This window comes from Neophocaena asiaeorientalis, unplaced genomic scaffold (assembly GCF_003031525.2).
Source record: "Neophocaena asiaeorientalis asiaeorientalis breed wild unplaced genomic scaffold, Neophocaena_asiaeorientalis_V1.1 scaffold74, whole genome shotgun sequence".
NCBI lineage: Eukaryota > Metazoa > Chordata > Mammalia > Artiodactyla > Phocoenidae > Neophocaena > Neophocaena asiaeorientalis.
Genome location: NW_020172183.1, coordinates 539,180 through 556,825, shown reverse-complemented (window position 1 = coordinate 556,825; position 17,646 = coordinate 539,180). Strand labels below are relative to the sequence as shown.

General features: G+C 37.7%; 1 protein-coding gene across 1 annotated transcript in view; it reads right to left on the bottom strand.

Moving 5' to 3' along the window:
* CNGB3 (cyclic nucleotide gated channel subunit beta 3) overlaps positions 1 to 17,646 on the bottom strand; it is a 142,799-nt gene that overhangs the window by 68,461 nt on the left and 56,692 nt on the right. The window contains exons 4-6 of the mRNA XM_024761527.1: positions 6,151 to 6,296; positions 4,286 to 4,414; positions 3,199 to 3,407 (exon numbers count right to left, since the gene is read on the bottom strand). Of these exons, the coding sequence (XP_024617295.1) occupies positions 3,199 to 3,407; positions 4,286 to 4,414; positions 6,151 to 6,296 (484 nt within the window). The remainder of the gene's footprint in view (positions 1 to 3,198; positions 3,408 to 4,285; positions 4,415 to 6,150; positions 6,297 to 17,646) is intronic.

Here is a 17,646-nt window from a genome sequence, read left to right as displayed (position 1 = left end):
TTTTTTTTTTTTTTTTTTTTTGTGGTACACGGGCCTCTCACTGTTGTGGCTTCTCCCGTTGCGGAGCACAGGCTCCGGACACGCAGAATCAGTGGCCATGGCTCATGGGCCCAGCCACTCCGCGGCATGTGGGATCTTCCCGGATCGGGGCACGAACCTGTGTCCCCTGCATCGGCAGGCTGACTCTCAACCACTGCGCCACCAGGGAAGCCCCTGTCTCTATTCTTTTGTCTGTGTTTTTTCTTTTTTCTTTTGCCCTACCCAGGTATGTGGGGAGTTTCTTGCCTTTTGGGAGGTCTGAGGTCTTCTGCCAGTGTTCAGTAGGTGTTCTGTAGGAGTTGTTCCACATGTAGATGTATTTCTGATGTATTTGTGGGGAGGAAGGTGGTCTCCACTTCTTACTCCTCTGCCATCTTGAAGGTCTCTCTGTAGGCACTTATTTTTAGTATGTAACCCTATTTAATTCTCTCTGTCTCTTTTAAGTCTCATTATTATGCAGGTAACATTTATTCTGAGGAAGCTTACTTTAGAAAGGGTATGATAATTGCACTTAAATCTTTTTCAATCAGATAGTCTTTGAAGACCCTCATCTAAGGTATTATTATATCTATTTATTGTTTACCTCTTCTTTTAAATAATTCATAGAAAATCCATAATTTCACATAGAACAGATAAAAATGTTTCAAAATAATAATATTATATAATACTACTACAAGGTAGATTAAACTGTTATTCAAGGGAAGAAAATCCTTGAACCAAGATTGCCATTCATTCACTCCTTTAAACATTTTTGAATGTACCCTCTGAATTCCTAGGATAAATAGGGAAATGAATTGAATACTGTCCCTATTCTCAAGAAACTTACTATCAGGTAACAAAGTGAGATACCTATACAAATAGGAGACAAGAGAAAGTGTGTGGACATTCATTCATTTGATTCAGTCATCAATTCACTGCTCATCTTCTAGAAGCCAGACCCTAGGCTAGGTGTTCACATTGTCTTACTTAATCTTCACAATAAGTTTATGAGGTGGGTGGTACTAGTTCTATTTTACGGATGACAAAGATAGTACACAATGAAAGGGTAAATTTATTTTTCTCAAGTATTGCTGTAAGTTAATTTCAGAGGCGAAATTTGACCCTGGACTATTTGTTTCTGCTACATCATAGTGAACTTAAGTGTTATTTAACAATTAAATAACAGAAGTGTGAGTAAAATGTGCAGAGCACAGAGAAGGGAGTTGTTAATTTTCTCTAGATCAGTTTATAAATAATAGCTAAAGGACCAAAAGCAGTTGACTATAATGACAGGCCTGATAGACGTGGTCACTAGAAGGCTCTGAGCGTTTCCATGGATCATTGTGATTGGCAGTCTTAGCAAAGTGTTGTGGGTGCAAGTCTCATATCTACATAACGTCCACGGTGTCATTCCCAGCTCTATTCCTGCTGTCTATAAAGGACATTTTAAATAAGAGACTCCTTTTGTTGGTCCTTGAATCAAAGTTCTGTACTCTGTGCAGCACCATTCTCAGAAGAAAGATACTGCACATAAATGCTGTGGAAAACTTGTAAACCCTCCCAATTTCCTCTGTTGTGGCCTCTAGCACCTCAATCTGGTATCTGTTTTCCCTCAAGCCCTTGGGGAATTGATATTTCCATCCTCCAGTTCTGGAATACCTGTCAACTATAGGTATTTAATAAATGTTTGTTGAATGAATGAATAAGTTGATGGTGTAAAACAAAGTTCGCATAGATAGCTAAATGTAGTGAGACTTTCAGGTTGGATACTCAACTTGCATAGTCCTTTTAGCAAAATGTAATCAAGTTTAAAGGCTAAAACTACCTACTCTACATTAAAGAAACCATTAAACTTCATTTGAACAAACAAAGCAATTAGTTCCTGCTCTATATTTGTAGCTTGTGATAATGCATTTTAAATAGAGACCATTGAGTGTGTTTTTGTTGGTTATTTTTCTTGGTTTTAACACTCCATTGTGTGCAAAGACCTCTTAGAAAATTGAAAATAAAAGTCTCTCCTTACTGATTTTGTCATTTTCCATTTGTCAAATATTGATTTTCTCCCTCTTTTGTGCATCTAATGGAGGTTGAAATTAGTGCCCCCTTTTTTGGGTGTTATTTCTTATTTGTACACATCATCTTCATTCATCAAACTGCCAGTGAACTTAGGGGATCATGCTGGTGAGTTGACTAATGCTCTGAAGCCCACACAAGGAATATTTTGAATAGATTTTTGCTATAGCTTTAGCTCTTGCCTTTAGAATGTCTTCCTAGAATGCGGACTCTCAACCACTGCGCCACCAGGGAAGCCCACAAATAGTATTTTTTAAAGAAAAAAATAACCCAAACCCCTGTTAGCTTTTTGATAACTTAAAATCATCTGGAAATTCAAAAGAAAATATTCAGGAGATTAAGGAGACTACATCTCTTCTTCAAAAACATATATGAACCCAAGGTGCCGTACACTTGGTTGCTCTGCTCTTCCTTCTTTGACATTGGAGGATCTGTTCCATGCAGCCCTCACTGCGACTGTGATGAGGATATCACAGTGGACATCAGTTGGAAAGGAAGCATTGTTCTAGTTAGCTGGAGAAGGGCCCGGCGGTGGGGTGCAGGGTATAAGAGGCTGTACGATTTGGATGTGTACTTGTGAAAACATAGTCTTCTCTTTCTGTCTTAGATTGATTGGATTGGCTCTGAAATCCCCTCAACAGTGAGAATAAATCCAGGGGAAGATGATTTCTCCTAAGGGTAAGAATGATATTTCTGAAGTGGACCAAACACTGCATTTGATGATGAGGAATAAGGTGTGATGAATCTGGAAAGTGAAGAGTGAAAAGAAGATAGGCACGAGACACAGTTCCAGGCACGCTACCTGCATTAATTCATTCAGTCTTCTCATCAGTATTATGAAGGTACTATTGTTATTCCCATTTTTAAAATGAGGAAACTAAGGTACAGGGAGATGCATGGTCCCCAGCACGTGGTGAGTGCTCAGTGGTTGTTTTGTTATTGTTGTTGTTATTGTTATTGTTATTATACTGGTGGCTCCAGTGGTTAGAGACCCATACATGCAGACAATCAGTCAGACATTAAATAACACAATGCTGTTAATTTGTTTTTTTGTAGTTCAATCTGATATTCCTTTGTCAGTTTGTGCTTCTCCCAAACCCTACTTACTATTATGTCTCCTCTTCTAATAAACTGGAGTCTGGGCTGGATTAACAGCAAATCGAAAAGGTAGATGGTATCACATATGATGTCCGTAATAAGCCAGTAGTGTGTGTTGTTTGGTGTTTGATATGGGAAGATGATGCGCAACGGTATAAGCCAGCAGTTCCAGTTAAAGGCAATGGTGACAAGCAAGAGCCACAGGAGATAGAATCGATCTAGAAAAATAGAGACTGGAGTAATCCACATGGCATGTAAAAAACATTAAAATAATTCTGTTGCTTAGTTTGGTAAAGTTGGGGCACCACCTTCTGGAGATAAACAATTTGTATAAGAGACTCTGTTTAAAACATTCAGCACAATTCTGCCCCTAGAGCCGAGGCACTGGGGTTTACGAGGGATAAGTCATCTTATCAGCTTTTCTGACATTAAAGAGTGTTCTTCATGTCTCTTAGAGAATGGCCACTGAGTCTGTCCCCATGAGTGACTGTACTATTTAGATGAGGAAAGGGGAACCCAGGGAAAAGTCAGTTACCATGTCCAGGAGAACTGACTCAAAGGGCTTTATGCTGGTTGGTAATTAAGCTGCAGGGTCACCCAGGGCTTGTGAGCCAAAGGCCACATCTTATCCACAGGGGTGTGACTGAAGTGGGGAGGGGGCAAATCAGCCAGTGAAGGCAGTCCATGACCCTGTACACAGAGCTTTCCTCTGCCCAAGGGAAGCTGTAGGAGGGGATTTGTTCAATTGGATTAATTAACAATGTGAAGCCATGGAAGAAGATAAACATTTTATAATGATTTTTTTGGGGGGGTGTTCAATGAACATATTACTTAATGCTTTGGGACTTCTTTTAGAAGTTAATTAGGGACAGGACAGGCCCTGGACTATTTTAAAAACACACAGGAATATTTTTATCTCTTATCTTCGCTGGAAAGGGGAAAACAACCCGTTGCAGATAATACAGTTTAAATTCTGCTTTCTAGATAGGTTCAGAACACTGACTAGAGAAAATGGAAGCTGTCTGTGACTTTGGGTTTCAGGGGTTCTTGGTAACAGCCAGCCCTCCCACTGAGATAATCCACCATTTGATGGTACCTGTGTATGAATCTATGCTTTTTGGAAGTCTGATTCGCTTTAGGTACTCTGTTAGAGGCACCTTCTGATAATGTTCTTCTTTTAGCTTAGCACTGCTTTCTTGTGTTGATGATTCAACTGTGGACTTTGCTTTATAGGAAAAAAGAGATGAAAACATTTTTAAGAGGTTAGGTTAGCTTAATGAGAAAAAAGCTTGGATTTCTTGGAATCAAAACATTCCAAAATCTTCCCCTCTCAATACAGGCAGATGAAGCATTTCATGACGTTTAAAATATTGCCATTTGTGAAAATATCCAAGTAATGAAAACATCAAAAGTCGGAAATAAATAGCAGGTTAAAGTTTAAATTAAGTGTCCCAAAGATGTTACAAATAAGATATTTTAAATACAAGTTTCATTCCCACATATTTTGGAACATAAATAGTGCTTTGGATTTACATTGAACAGAAACATTACAAATGTGCACCATTCCACAGGTTTCAGTTTCATGCTTCTTTTTTTTTTTAAGTCTTTATTGAATTTGTTACAATATTGCTTCTGTTTTATGTTTTGGATTTTTGGCCGCAAAGCATGTGGGACTCAGCTTCCTGACCAGGGATTGAACCGGCATCCCCTGCATTGGAAGGCAGAGCCTTAACCACTGGACCACCAGGGAAGTCCCCTAGTTTCTTGCTTCTTTAGCTTCATTTATATCCTTCCAGTTATGGTTAAGTAAAACTCAAAATATTCTTTTCAACAAATCTTTATCAAATTATAATGACTATATGTTAGACCCTTCTCTTTAAAAAGAAACTTTATATAATACATAGTTTATTTTGAAAATCCAACTTTCTTCCTACAGAATTATAAGGAAATCCTCAACTCCATCCTATGTAATTAACAATTTTGTTTTTATTTATCTGTTATTAAACAACACACTTTCTTCTCTACTTTTTCTATACCTTTATAAACATTTTTTTATTAAAGTTTTTTAAAAATTAATTAATTAATTAATTAATTTTTGGCTGTGTAGGGTCTTCGTTTCTGTGCAAGGACTTTCTCTAGTTGCGGCGAGTGGGGGCCACTCTTCATCGTGGTGCGTGGGCTATAAACATTTTATATAGATGTAATCATGGTATATATATGTATATATATTATATATACACCATGTATCTATGTATATATGATGTATATATCACTTTTGTGCTCTACTTTATTGTACTTATTAATTTTTCATAAGCACATTTCTGTAATTATTAGATAGACTGATAATTGTCTCTCTCCTTATGTGACTAGTTCACTGATGTCCTTTGCTGTGTTGTGTACCCAGGTAGTATTCTTGTATTCTTATTATAAGTGCTTTGTTTATTATGGGTATTATTAATTAATATTTACAATAAAACTTTCTATAACAGATATTGTTGTTGGCCTGTGCATATTCTGTGGGCCAGAGGTCATGTGCAGAAGGCTCCTGCATCTCTCTGCCTTGGGGATTTCTCCCAGCTGCCTTGCTTAAAATGCTGGAGTATTAGCAACATTCCCCAGCAGCAACCCTCAGCCAACGAAGGACAGGAGTTGATGGGTTGATACCCCAGCTTCCTCTTCCTTCAGGATAATTCTGATGAGTCATCCACACAGATTTTCAGCTGGCTCAAGCCCCAGTGGCCCACAGCAGCAATGCTTCATTAACACACCTTTATTGTCTTAACTCCCTTCTCTGTCTCTCTTGCCTACTCTTACCTCCTGGAGCACCCTCAATATAAAATATTTATAGCTAAATAATTGTCTTGGGGTTGGCTTTTGGGGAACCCCAAACTAAAACATTTGCAAAATACATGTCCACCCATAACCTCCTTCTTCCTGGTACTTTGAGTTCACACTGCTCACCAGTTTGGGGGCTGCCTTCAGGTGAGGACATATCACCTTCCACCAACTTTCTTTTGTAGAAATCTGTTCTTTGACGCAATCTCCTCACTAGGTTGTGTAGCTGGGCATCGGCATACTCATTAATAACAGGGGCTCCAAGTGGTTTGCTTTTTGGACTAAATGAGAAGAAAAAAAGGTGACTGAGTTGGACCCATGAGGTGAAACATACAGGGAAGGGATTAAGTCTCTTTACCTTCCTTATAGACCCAAGATTATGAACAGTTCCTTTCTGCAATTGGATAGAACAACTTAAGCATTAAATTTGATGGAAATAGTGTTCATGCAATACAGATTTTCCATTGAAAAATTAGAATCCAGAAATATCAAAGGAGTATTCTTGACTGTGGTTCTGCCATTAGACTGTATAGTGAGAAGAAAAAAAGCTATAGTTGACAAAATAGGCAGAGTTGTAAGATGGCTCCTTTGTGTACATGTCCTGTATGATCCCAGGGAAAATTAATATGGTGGATTTTACTCTTGTAATTAGTTGTGTTATGTGGCTCAGTTGATTTTAAGATAAGGAAATTATATAGCTGGGCCTGATGTAACCAAATGAGCCCTTTAAAAGTAGAGAGTTTCTCCAGATGGTGACAGAAGAAAAAGTCAGAGATTTGAAGCACAAGCAGAACTTTACTTGAGAGAAATTCTCCATTTTGGGCTTTGAAGGAGAAAAGGGTCCCCTGATAAGAATTGCATGAGGCCTCTAGGAGCTGAGAGTGATCCCTGGCTAGTTAACAAGGAAACAAGGACCTCAGTCCTGCAACCATAAAAAACTGCATTTTGCCAATAATTTGAATGAGATTAGAAGGAGATTCTTCTTTGGTGCCTCCAGCTAAGAACCCAGCCAGGCCTGGCTGACACCTTGATATCAGCTGTGTAAGACCTTAAGCAGGGAACCCAACCAAGCCCACCCAGACTTCTGACCAATGGAACTGTGAGCTAGTAAATGGGTGTTGTTTTAGGTCTCTAAAATTGCCATAATTTGTTATTCAGCAGTAGAAAACTAATATATCTAGTGTGCTTTAATGAACTTCCCTTCTAAGAAAGCATATAAAGCATAACATAAAGTAAGTCACCTACATACGAACGAGTTCCATTCCAAGAGCATGTTCGTAAGTCCAATTTGTTCATAAGTCCAACAAAGTTAGCCTAGGTACTCAACTAACACAATTGGCTATATAGTACTGTCCTGTATTAGGTTTATAATACTTTTTTTTCACACAAATAATACATTAAAAACAAACAAAAAATAAAGAAAACATTTTAAATCTTACACTATAGTACCTTGAAAACTACAGTAGTACAGTACAACAGCTGGCATACAGGGGCTGGCATCGAGTGAACAGGCAAGAAGAGTTACTGACTGGAGGAGGGAAAGGAGGTGGGAGATGGTAGAGCTGAAGGATCGTCAGCAATAGGAGACAGAGGGCAAGCTGAAATTTCACTCACACCTGACGTTGATGGCACATATTCTGGTTCCTTGCTGGATTCAATTCTATCTACCCTTTTGAAAAAATTATCCAGTGATGTCTGGGTAGTAGCTCTTTTTTTCTCATCATAAATGACACGGTAGCACTGGATTGCGTTCTGAATGGCTGCTGCAACCTTTGTGTACTGTTCTGTGTTCGGGTCCTGTGCCTCAAAAGCTAACAGTGACTCCTCACATAAAGAAAATCCCCTTGCCATTCCCTGCATCGTGAATCTCTTTCGTTCTTCAGTTACTTCTTCCTCTTGTCTCTCTTTGTCCTTCCTCTGGGCCTCCAATTCCATCAGGTCTTCGTTAGTAAGCTCCTTGTGTTGCACAGCAAGGAGCTCAGTGAAATTGTCCTCTTGCAGATCTAGCTCCAGCTTCTCACTGAGAGTCACTAAGTTGCTGAAGACCTCTTTGGATTCCTCATCCACCTTCTCTAATCCACAAAAATCACGACCAAACTGCGGGCAAAGGTTCTTCCAAACCCCATTCATGGTGATGGCTGTAACCTCATGCCAAGCAAAGTCAATGGTTTTTTTTATGGCCTTGTAGATGCTATTGTCCTTCCAAAATTGTCACAAGGTTGTTCCTGATTTGTCACTCACCTTTACTGCCTGATGAAAAGTGTGACATAAATACTTCTTGAAAGTCCCTATAACTCCCTGGTCCATGGGTTGGATGAACGACGAAATATTCAGTGGCAGATTCACTACTTTGACACTGGGATGAAAGTCGTCCATGAATGGGAGGTGGCCTGGAGCATTGTCCAGCAGCAAAAGAATGTTGAATGGGACATCCTTCTCCAAGCAATATTACTCTACCTCCGGGATAAAGGGTGGAAAAACTAATCCTGGAAAATGGCCTCTGTAACCCAGACTTTGGGGTTACTCTTCCACACAACAGGAAGAGAGCCCTTGGCTTTGTTTTTAAGGACTCCTGGGTTCTCTGAATGATAAACTAAGAGAAGCTTCAGCTTCATATCACCAGAAGTATTGCCACCAAACAACAGAATTAGCCTATCCTTTGCTGCTTTATAGGGTGGCATCAACTTTTCCTCCTTATTGATGTAACTTCGGTCTGGTATCCCCTTCCAGCACAGTCCTGCCACATTCACATTAAAAATCGGCTTGGGCAAATACGTGCCTTCATCAATAATTTCTTGAAGCATTTCAGGAAATTCCTGGGCAGCTACCGTATCTGCACTCACTGCCTTGCCACTTACTTTTTTTTTTTTGACACTTACTTTTATGTTGTGAATGTTGGCTCTAGTCTTGAATCGATGAAACCAGCCATGGCTGGCATTAAAAGATGTGCCCTCTGATACTTCACTGTGTTTCTTCTTCAAGGGTTCATAAAGGCTTTTAGCTTTCCCTTGAAACAGCATTAAGCCGAGCAGGACTCAATGCTGATGCTGATCCTGCGTCCACAGGATGGAGAAGTTTCTCCATCTCCTCCATCACTTTTCCACGATTCTTCAATATTATTGTCAGCATCATCGGCACAGCAGACTTCACATGTTTCATGACCTTGTCCTTGTTCTTTAGAATCATGCCGATGGTTGAATGATCTGTTATAAAAATGAGCGATGTCTACCATCTTTTTGCTTCACTCCCCTCTCTCAGTTATTTTCACTTTTGTTTCCATCATTATTACTTGGTACTTCTTAGCAGTAACAGCTACATCACTGCTGTTTTTACGTTTGCTTCCAGACATCCTGGGCTTGAAATAAAGATACTGTACTACTGTACTCTATATAATACTGTATTCTAAAATACACAAAAGCACAACCACTTGTAGAGAATGCATGCATGTGACAATGTATGCCAGACACATGAACTAACTTAAATGATTGGACATGTGAAGGTATGTTCACGTCTTTGAAAGTTTGCAACTTGAAAGTTCATAGGTAGGGGACTTACTGTATAAACTAGTATACTTCATAATGATCTAAGTTTCCTCACAGCTTTTCGTCAAAGCTCTGACCCACTCTCTACCTTCCTTCTGAGTATGACACTGGGTCTACACAGGCCCCCATAAGTTCTATACGTTCTCACCTCCTCAAATCCATATTTGCCCTTTCCATCTCACTTCCAAACTGGAACCCATGTGGTTCACATTGGAAATGGGTAACCTGTGGATTCCATTTAAAGAGCCCCTCTCCACTAATATCCATTTTCCACCAGGTCCACAAATATATCATAAATCTAGTTGTTTACAAATTCCCCAACCACTGGTGTCTTTCTCTCTCTCCTTATAATTATCATGGTATAACTTATACCTCTTTCAAATGTCTAAAGTCCTGCTTCAGCATCAAGATTCTTCAAGTGTGTCCCACTAAGACCTCTATAAACCATTCAAGAATGGAGAAGATGGAGCTGCAGTGGAAGAAAATCTGATACATAGTACACAATACAGAAATAGGAGGACATTCAGTCTACAAAACCAAGAAAACCTTTTTTTCTGATTAAGATGTGTTGTCATTTATATAATTTAATAAATTTCTGCTTAAAAATCTTAGTCTGCTTAGAAGTTTATTCATCCATCAAACAGTTATTGAGTTTCTACTTTTTGTACTGGAAATAGAAAGATAAGTTAAACAGGTACTAGCTCTATGGATGTTCATAGTTTAATGGGGGAGGCAAGGATGTAAATAAGTAGCTAATAATAAGTAATAAAAATATGTACAAAATGCTATGCTCACACTGAACTTGGCCTGGGGTATCAAGGAGTGGCTTCACAGAGATAGCATCCTAAGTCTGGAAGGATTAGAAGGTCTTTGACAGAAAAATGAAATAAGGGCCTTCCAGGCCTTGAGAACAATATGTTCAAAGATGTGAAAAAAATATGACATGTTCAGCAAGTATTTTGGTGTGACTGGAAGACAGTGTGTATGTGGAGGGCACCAGGTTGTGGGGTGTGTCAGAAGAGATGGTGGTTAGGTCTGGAAAGGTGAGTGGGGTCAACTTATGATGGTTCCTGTATGATCTGCTTAGGAGTTTAAACATTGACCTATGGGCTAAAGGGAACCAATAGCGAATATTAAGCAAATGAGGGGTACGAGCAGATAGAAGTTTTGGAAAAGTAACAATAATAACGGGAGAGTTGAAGAGAGCAATGTAAATGCACGGAGGCAAGGAAAACAGTTAATAGGTTAGGTTAGAGTGGACGAGGGAAAAAGAGAGTGACTAGAGAACTTATTTAGAGGCAGAAATCAAAGAATCTGAACTTTCTGGATCTTTTGGATAAATCCAAATAAAGAATCAAGAATAATTTCTAAGCTTTTATTACAAGTGACTAAATTCACAAAGATTACTATTACAAGAGACTAGATATATGAAAACATTAATATAAATTGGAATTCAGAAGGAGATGTTTGTATGTAGTGGGCATATGGAAAAAATGAGTCATGTGTATGTGTATGTGTGTGTGTGTGTTCAGTTCATTGTGTTTATAGGACATTGTGTGATAGGACCTTGCTTGTGATACCCAGGAAAAATTCAGTAATACAATTCTGGCGACAAGATCTTGGTGATCCAGTGCGTATGGGTGTTTAAAGCAATGTTTATATTTGACATTATCATAGACTGACATTTTCAAGATCAGGAGCTGTATGTTTTCTTTATATTCCACAAGATCTAGGACAAGGTAGGTTTTCAATAAATGCTTATTGAATAAATAAACCCACTACTTCCAACCTTTTTTGACCTTATTTGATGTACCTCAATACACTAAAAACATCCATAAAAAGTAAAGTTGAGGATTGGTGAATCATTTACTGTAAAGTCAGGTATTCAAACTGTCAAAATGTCTAATTCAAGCCCTAAGACTTAAGGAGAAAGTTTTTCTTTTCCTGAATTATCTGTAAGTTTTATTTGACCATATAATTGCCAATTAATAACACCAGTTTGTACTGTGCAAACATACCTCACAGTTAACATGCTAAAAATTGTATGAGAAAGCATGTCAGCATTTCTAATCCATAGCTATATCTCACCTATGTATTTTTCTTTCTATATTAGCTGAGTATTAATATGTCAATCTATTTCACCTTCTTTTCTTTTTTTCCAGCTTTTTACTACAGTAATCCTTGCCTATCTTCTTTCCCACCTATATACATACAGAAGTTATGAATGTATTTCTCCTCAGGTAATTTTGTGAATGAAAAAAATGGAGATGAAGAAATATATATTTCATAAAGCAAAATATCGAATGGGAGTATAAGAGGGAACAAAAGGTATATGCTTTATATAACAATGCTTCATTTAAGCTATATTTGATAATTCTAGTTCATAATGTATATTTTTAAAAGAATTATTCCTCATAATTCCTTGATGAAGAATTTGGGAAACAGTAAGTATATTTTACAAATTTTGATAAACAAGCATGAAAGTTTTATTGGTAACCATCTCTGATTGAGATGGGCAAGACTTTTAAAATTTGTATATGTACTTATGGAAGAATAAAGAATTAGTTATAGCTAAAATGTAATTTATTTCTTTTCTGATAAAGATCAGAGAAAACGCATTTTTAAAAACATTTGATAGCAAATAAGAGAATTATGACAGTATTCCTTACTTCCTAAATTCAATCAGATACAGGCAAAAAAATCACATAATCAACAATTGTCCCTGTGTTTGGGACTGTAGAAATTTTTTGCACTCCAGGGCAATGTATTATAGTAGTATTGGGATGGGTTAGAAGTAGGACTTCCTTTGGGAAAGTGAGAGAAAAGCCTATGGGAAAAGAAAGGTAGGAAATAAAAACTCATGGTCTGCAGCTGTACTCAGGAATATCAGTTTTAAGAAAGAATACATATGTAAAATGTAGATCTTGAACTTGATTCTTTTAAAACTATTGGTGTTTATTAGGCCTCCAGGAAAGTTTTCATGTACACCCTGTGATACGTGTTCTCTAGTTTAAGATTGTTGCTTTAGTATAACACAAATGGATGACAAATTTTGATGGGGCAAAATGAGAAGGTGGTGGTCAGAGGAGGAGGAATGATACTTTAATAATGTAAAGGGAAGATATTCAAGAAGAAGGAAAGAGCCTGAGAAAAGATGTGTTAGCTGCTGCCTTGTACAGGACAATAAAGGTGCAAACCTTTTAATATACGATCTCCAATCACCTATAATTTGGCTTGAAAGTTCCGTTGAGACCAATGAGGAACTATAACAGAATTCTAAGAAGAGGTACAGTTTTAGCTATGTTTTAGAAAGTAATTGAAAAAAGAAAGATGATAATTAGTTGTGGTGAGGAAGAAGTGTGACTTGAAGAGGGAAGAGAGTTGAGTTAAAATATGTGGATTAATGTAACAGCAGGAAATGTCAAGTTTTGTGAATGTACTACATTGAATAGTGTTCTGCCGAAATTCATGTCCATCCAGAACCTCAGAATGTGACTGTAGTTGGAAATAAGGTCTTTACAGATGTAACTAAGTTAAGATGAGGTCATACTGGAGTAGAGCGGGCCTTTAATCTAATGACTGGAGTCCTTCCTTATGAGAAGGTCAAGTGAAAACATAGAAGAAACACACAAGGAGAGTGCCATGTGTCCACAGAGGCAGAGATCGGAGTGCTGCCTCTACAATCCAAGAAACACCAAGGATTGCTGGCAATGACCAGAAGCTAGGAGAAAGGCATGGAACAGATTCTCCATCAGAACTTCCAGAAGGGCCAACCTTGCCATTACCTCGATTTCAGGCTTCTAGACTCCAGAATTGTGAGAATAAATTTCTGTTGTATTAAGCCACTCAGTTTGTGGTAAGTTGTTATGGCAGCCCTAGGAAACTAATAGAATTAGCAAAGTGGATAATTGTGATACCACACAGTCAACTCAGATGGAGACATAAGTTGTAAGATAAATAGAAATATATTAGTATATGGTAAACTTGAGGTTTGAATAAATAATACATTCAATATATCAGGCAGTTGAGAAGGGAGTCTCCTCTATCAGTAGGGGAGACTGAACTGGAGATGTTGAACTAGGAATCATCTATCTAGAGGAGATGGTGGAAATTATAAAGAACAACATAAGATTGGGAGGCCACAACCTTGGAATTTGCTGACATTTAAGGAGTAGCACAAGTAAAGGAACCGAGAAGTAGCAGTGAGAGAGGTAAAGCTGAGAGAGAAAAATATCGCAGAAGTTGGGGAAGGTAAGAGTTTGACAAAAGAAGTCAGTACACAAAGTGAGTAAGATGGGGACTAGGGGAAGACTTTAAATTTAGCAAGTAAGATCTCATTTTTAAGAAAATTGGTTGGGGAAAAGTGTAATGTCATCAAATTTTGTCATTTTTCTCTTCATTTGTCTTAACAAGTATTTTGTAAAAGAAGTACTTAGAACCTGCCTTTGTTCTCTAAATAATATTTTAGATTTCCATTCATTAGTTCCTAAATTCATTTAAAAGAAGTATTTATTTCTTATAATAAGATCTTCTTGAATAATTTTTGGCTTTTGCAAACTTTGCTAGATTCTTCTTAATTAATGCCTAATTAAGAATTAATTCATTTTCAATGACTTAACTCATTAAAAAAACTCCAGTTGGTCAAAATCATTAAAACCTGCTATTTCTTTATTGAATAACAGACAGGAATTAGGTAAAGAAAATTATACTCCAGGAAAGGTGTGACCAAAATGGAGGAGTAGGGAGACCCTGAATTCACCTCCTCCCACAGGTACATCCAAATTACAACTATCTATGAGCAACTATCTAACAGAGCAACTATGTATGAGAAAGACCTGAAGACTAGCAGAAATAATTTTACAATTAAAGATATAAAGATGGGACCACAACAAGATGGGTAGGAGGGGTGGAGAAATGGTATAGTCAGGACCCACAAATGGGAGGAATATCACAGTCACAGAGGTCCTCCCCAAGGAGTGAGGGATCTGAACCCCAAGTTGGGCTCTTCAGACTGGTGGTCCTGCATTGGGGAGATGAACCCCTGTAGTGTCCAACTTTGAAAACCAGTGGGGCTTATGTTTGGGAGAGCCAGAAGACTACAGGAAACAATGACTCTGTTCTAAACAGGTGCATGTAAAATCTCACTCTCTACGTGTCTTAGCACAGAGGCAATAGTTTAAGAGGAACGTGGGTCAGATCCCCTTGCTCATCTTGAAAAGCCTCCTGGAGAGGCAGGAGGCAACTGGGCCTCCCCCTGGGGATGGAAATGCTGGCTGCAGCCAGTTTTGGGAGCTTGTTGCACTGTGTGGACACTGGTTCTGGAAAGTGTCATTTAGGAATCCTCCCTCTAGCATATTAGCACTGGGGGCTTACCTGCCTACCAGTGGACTGGCACCAGACCCACTGCCTCTTATCCACGAACAGATCTGGCTGTGACCACTGGCAGGCTGGTACTAGTCTGTGGCCCCATGACCCCAGGCGTAGCAGCCAGGCATGTGGGGACCCGCCCCACCTACCACTGGGCCACAGTCACTGCATGAAGCAAGGCCTTGCAGTCAAGTGGGCTGGGGAAAGCCTTGCTTAACAGCGTGCCCACAGAAGTCAGACCTACCACAACAGACGGGGACTCACAGCCCACATGGGGCACGCTTAGAGCATATTCTCTGGTGACCACAACAGTATAAGACTAGAAATCAACTACAGTTTTTAAAAATGCAAAACACACAAACACTTGTAGTCGAAACGATATGCTACTAAACAACCAATGGGTCAATAAAAATATCCAAGAGAAAATAAAAAAATACCTGAAGACAAATGTAAATGAAAACACAACATTCCAAAATTAATGGGAGGCAGCAAAAGCAGTTCTAAGAGGGAAGTTTATAGAGATACAGACCTACCTCAGAAAGCAAGAAAAATCTCAAATAACACTCTATCCTTAAATCTAAAGAACTAGAAAAAACAAGAACAACCAAAGCTCAAAGTTAGAATGAAGGGAATAATAAAGTTCCGAGCAGAAATAAATGAGAGACCAAAAATAAATAAATAAATAAATAAATAAATAAATAAAATAAATAGAAAAGATCAATGAAACTAAGAGCTGGTTCTTTGAAAAAATAAACAAAATTGACAAACCTTTAGCCAGACTCATCAAGAAATAGAGAAATAAATAAATAAAATCAGAATAAATAAAATAAAATAAAATAAATAAATAAAATCAGAAATGAAAGAAGTTTCCTTTGATACTGCAGAAATACAAAGGATCATAACATGAACAGTTATACACCAATAAAATGAAAAATCTGGAAGAAATGGATAAATTCCTAGAAATGTATGATCTTCCAAGAGTGAATTAAGAAGAAATAGATAAATATGAACAGACCAATTATCAATAATGAAAGTGAGTCTGTACTAAAAAATCCCAATGATCCCATCTTGTCCAGGACAAGATATTTATGATAAAAACTCTCAACAAAGTGGGTAAAGAAGGAACATACCTCAACATGAAAAAGGCCATGTATGACAAATCCACAGCCAACATTTTACTTAATGGTGAAAAGCTGAAAGACTTTCCTCTAAGTTCAGGAACACGATAAGTATACTCTTGCCACTTTTATTCAACATAGTATTGGAAGTCTTAGTCACAGCAATCAGACAAGAAATAAATTAAAAGCTTTCAAATTTGAAAGGAAGAAGTAAAACTGTCACTATTTGAAAATGACATGGTAACATATATAGAAAATCTTTGACACCAGCAAAAAACTATTAGAACTAATGAATGAATTCAGTAAAGTTGTAGGATACATAATTAATATACAAAAATCTGTTGCATTTCTAAACACTAATAATGAACTATCAGAAAGAGAATTAAGAAAACAATCCCAGTCACTACTGCATCCAAAAGAAAAAAAAAAAATACCCATGAAAAAAATCCTACCAAGGAGGCAAAAATCTGGTACTCAAAATATCAATGTCATTTTTCACAGAACTAGAAGAAATCATTCTAAAATTTGTATGGAAACACAAAAGATCTCTAACAGCCAAAGCAATCCTGAAAAAGAGAAATGATGAATTTATCATGCTTTCTGATCTCAAACTTTGTAACAAAGCTAGTGTAATAAAAACATTATGGTACTGACCAAAAACACACACATAGAACAATGGAACGAAATAAAGACCCCAGAAATAAACCCACACGTATATGGTCAATTAAATATGACAACGGAAACAAGACTATGCAATGAAAAACTCTTCCATAAATGGTGTCGGGAAAACTGGACAGCTACATGCAAAAGAATCAAACTGCACTACTTCCCCACACCATATACAAAAATAAACTCATAATGTATTAAAGAATTAAATGTAAGACCTGAAACCACAAAACTCCTGGAAGAAAACGTAAGCAGCATGCCCTTTGACATTGGTTTTAGCAATATTTTTTGGATCTGTCTTCTCAGGCAGGGAGAACAAAAGCAAAAATAAACAGCTGCGATTACATTGAACTATAAAGCTTTTGCACAGGAAAGGAAACTAGCAACAAAATAAAAATTCAGCTTACTGATGGGGAGAATATATTTGCAAACAATATATGCAATAAGGGATTAATATCCAAACTATACAATGAGGTCATACAGCTCAACATCATAAAAACAAAAAAACCTGATTAAGAAATGGGCGTAGGATCTGAATAGACATTTTTCTAAAGAAGACATACAGATAACCAAAAGACACATGAAAAGTTGCTCAACGTTAGTAATCATCAGGGAACTCCAAATCAAATCCACAATGAGATATCACCTCACATCCATCACAATGGCTATTAAAAAATTACAGGAGTATGTGAGGATGTGGAGAAAAGGGAAACCTCATGCACTGTTCGTGAAAGTGTAAATTGATGCAGCCACTATGGAAAACAGTAAGAGGTTTCTCAAAAAGTTAAAAATAGAACTACCATATGATCAAGAGAATCCACTTCTGGGTATTTGCCCAAAGAAAATAAAACACTAATTGGAAAAGGTATATGCACAACACTGTATATTGTAGCACTATTTACAGTAGCCAAGATATTGAAGCAACCTAA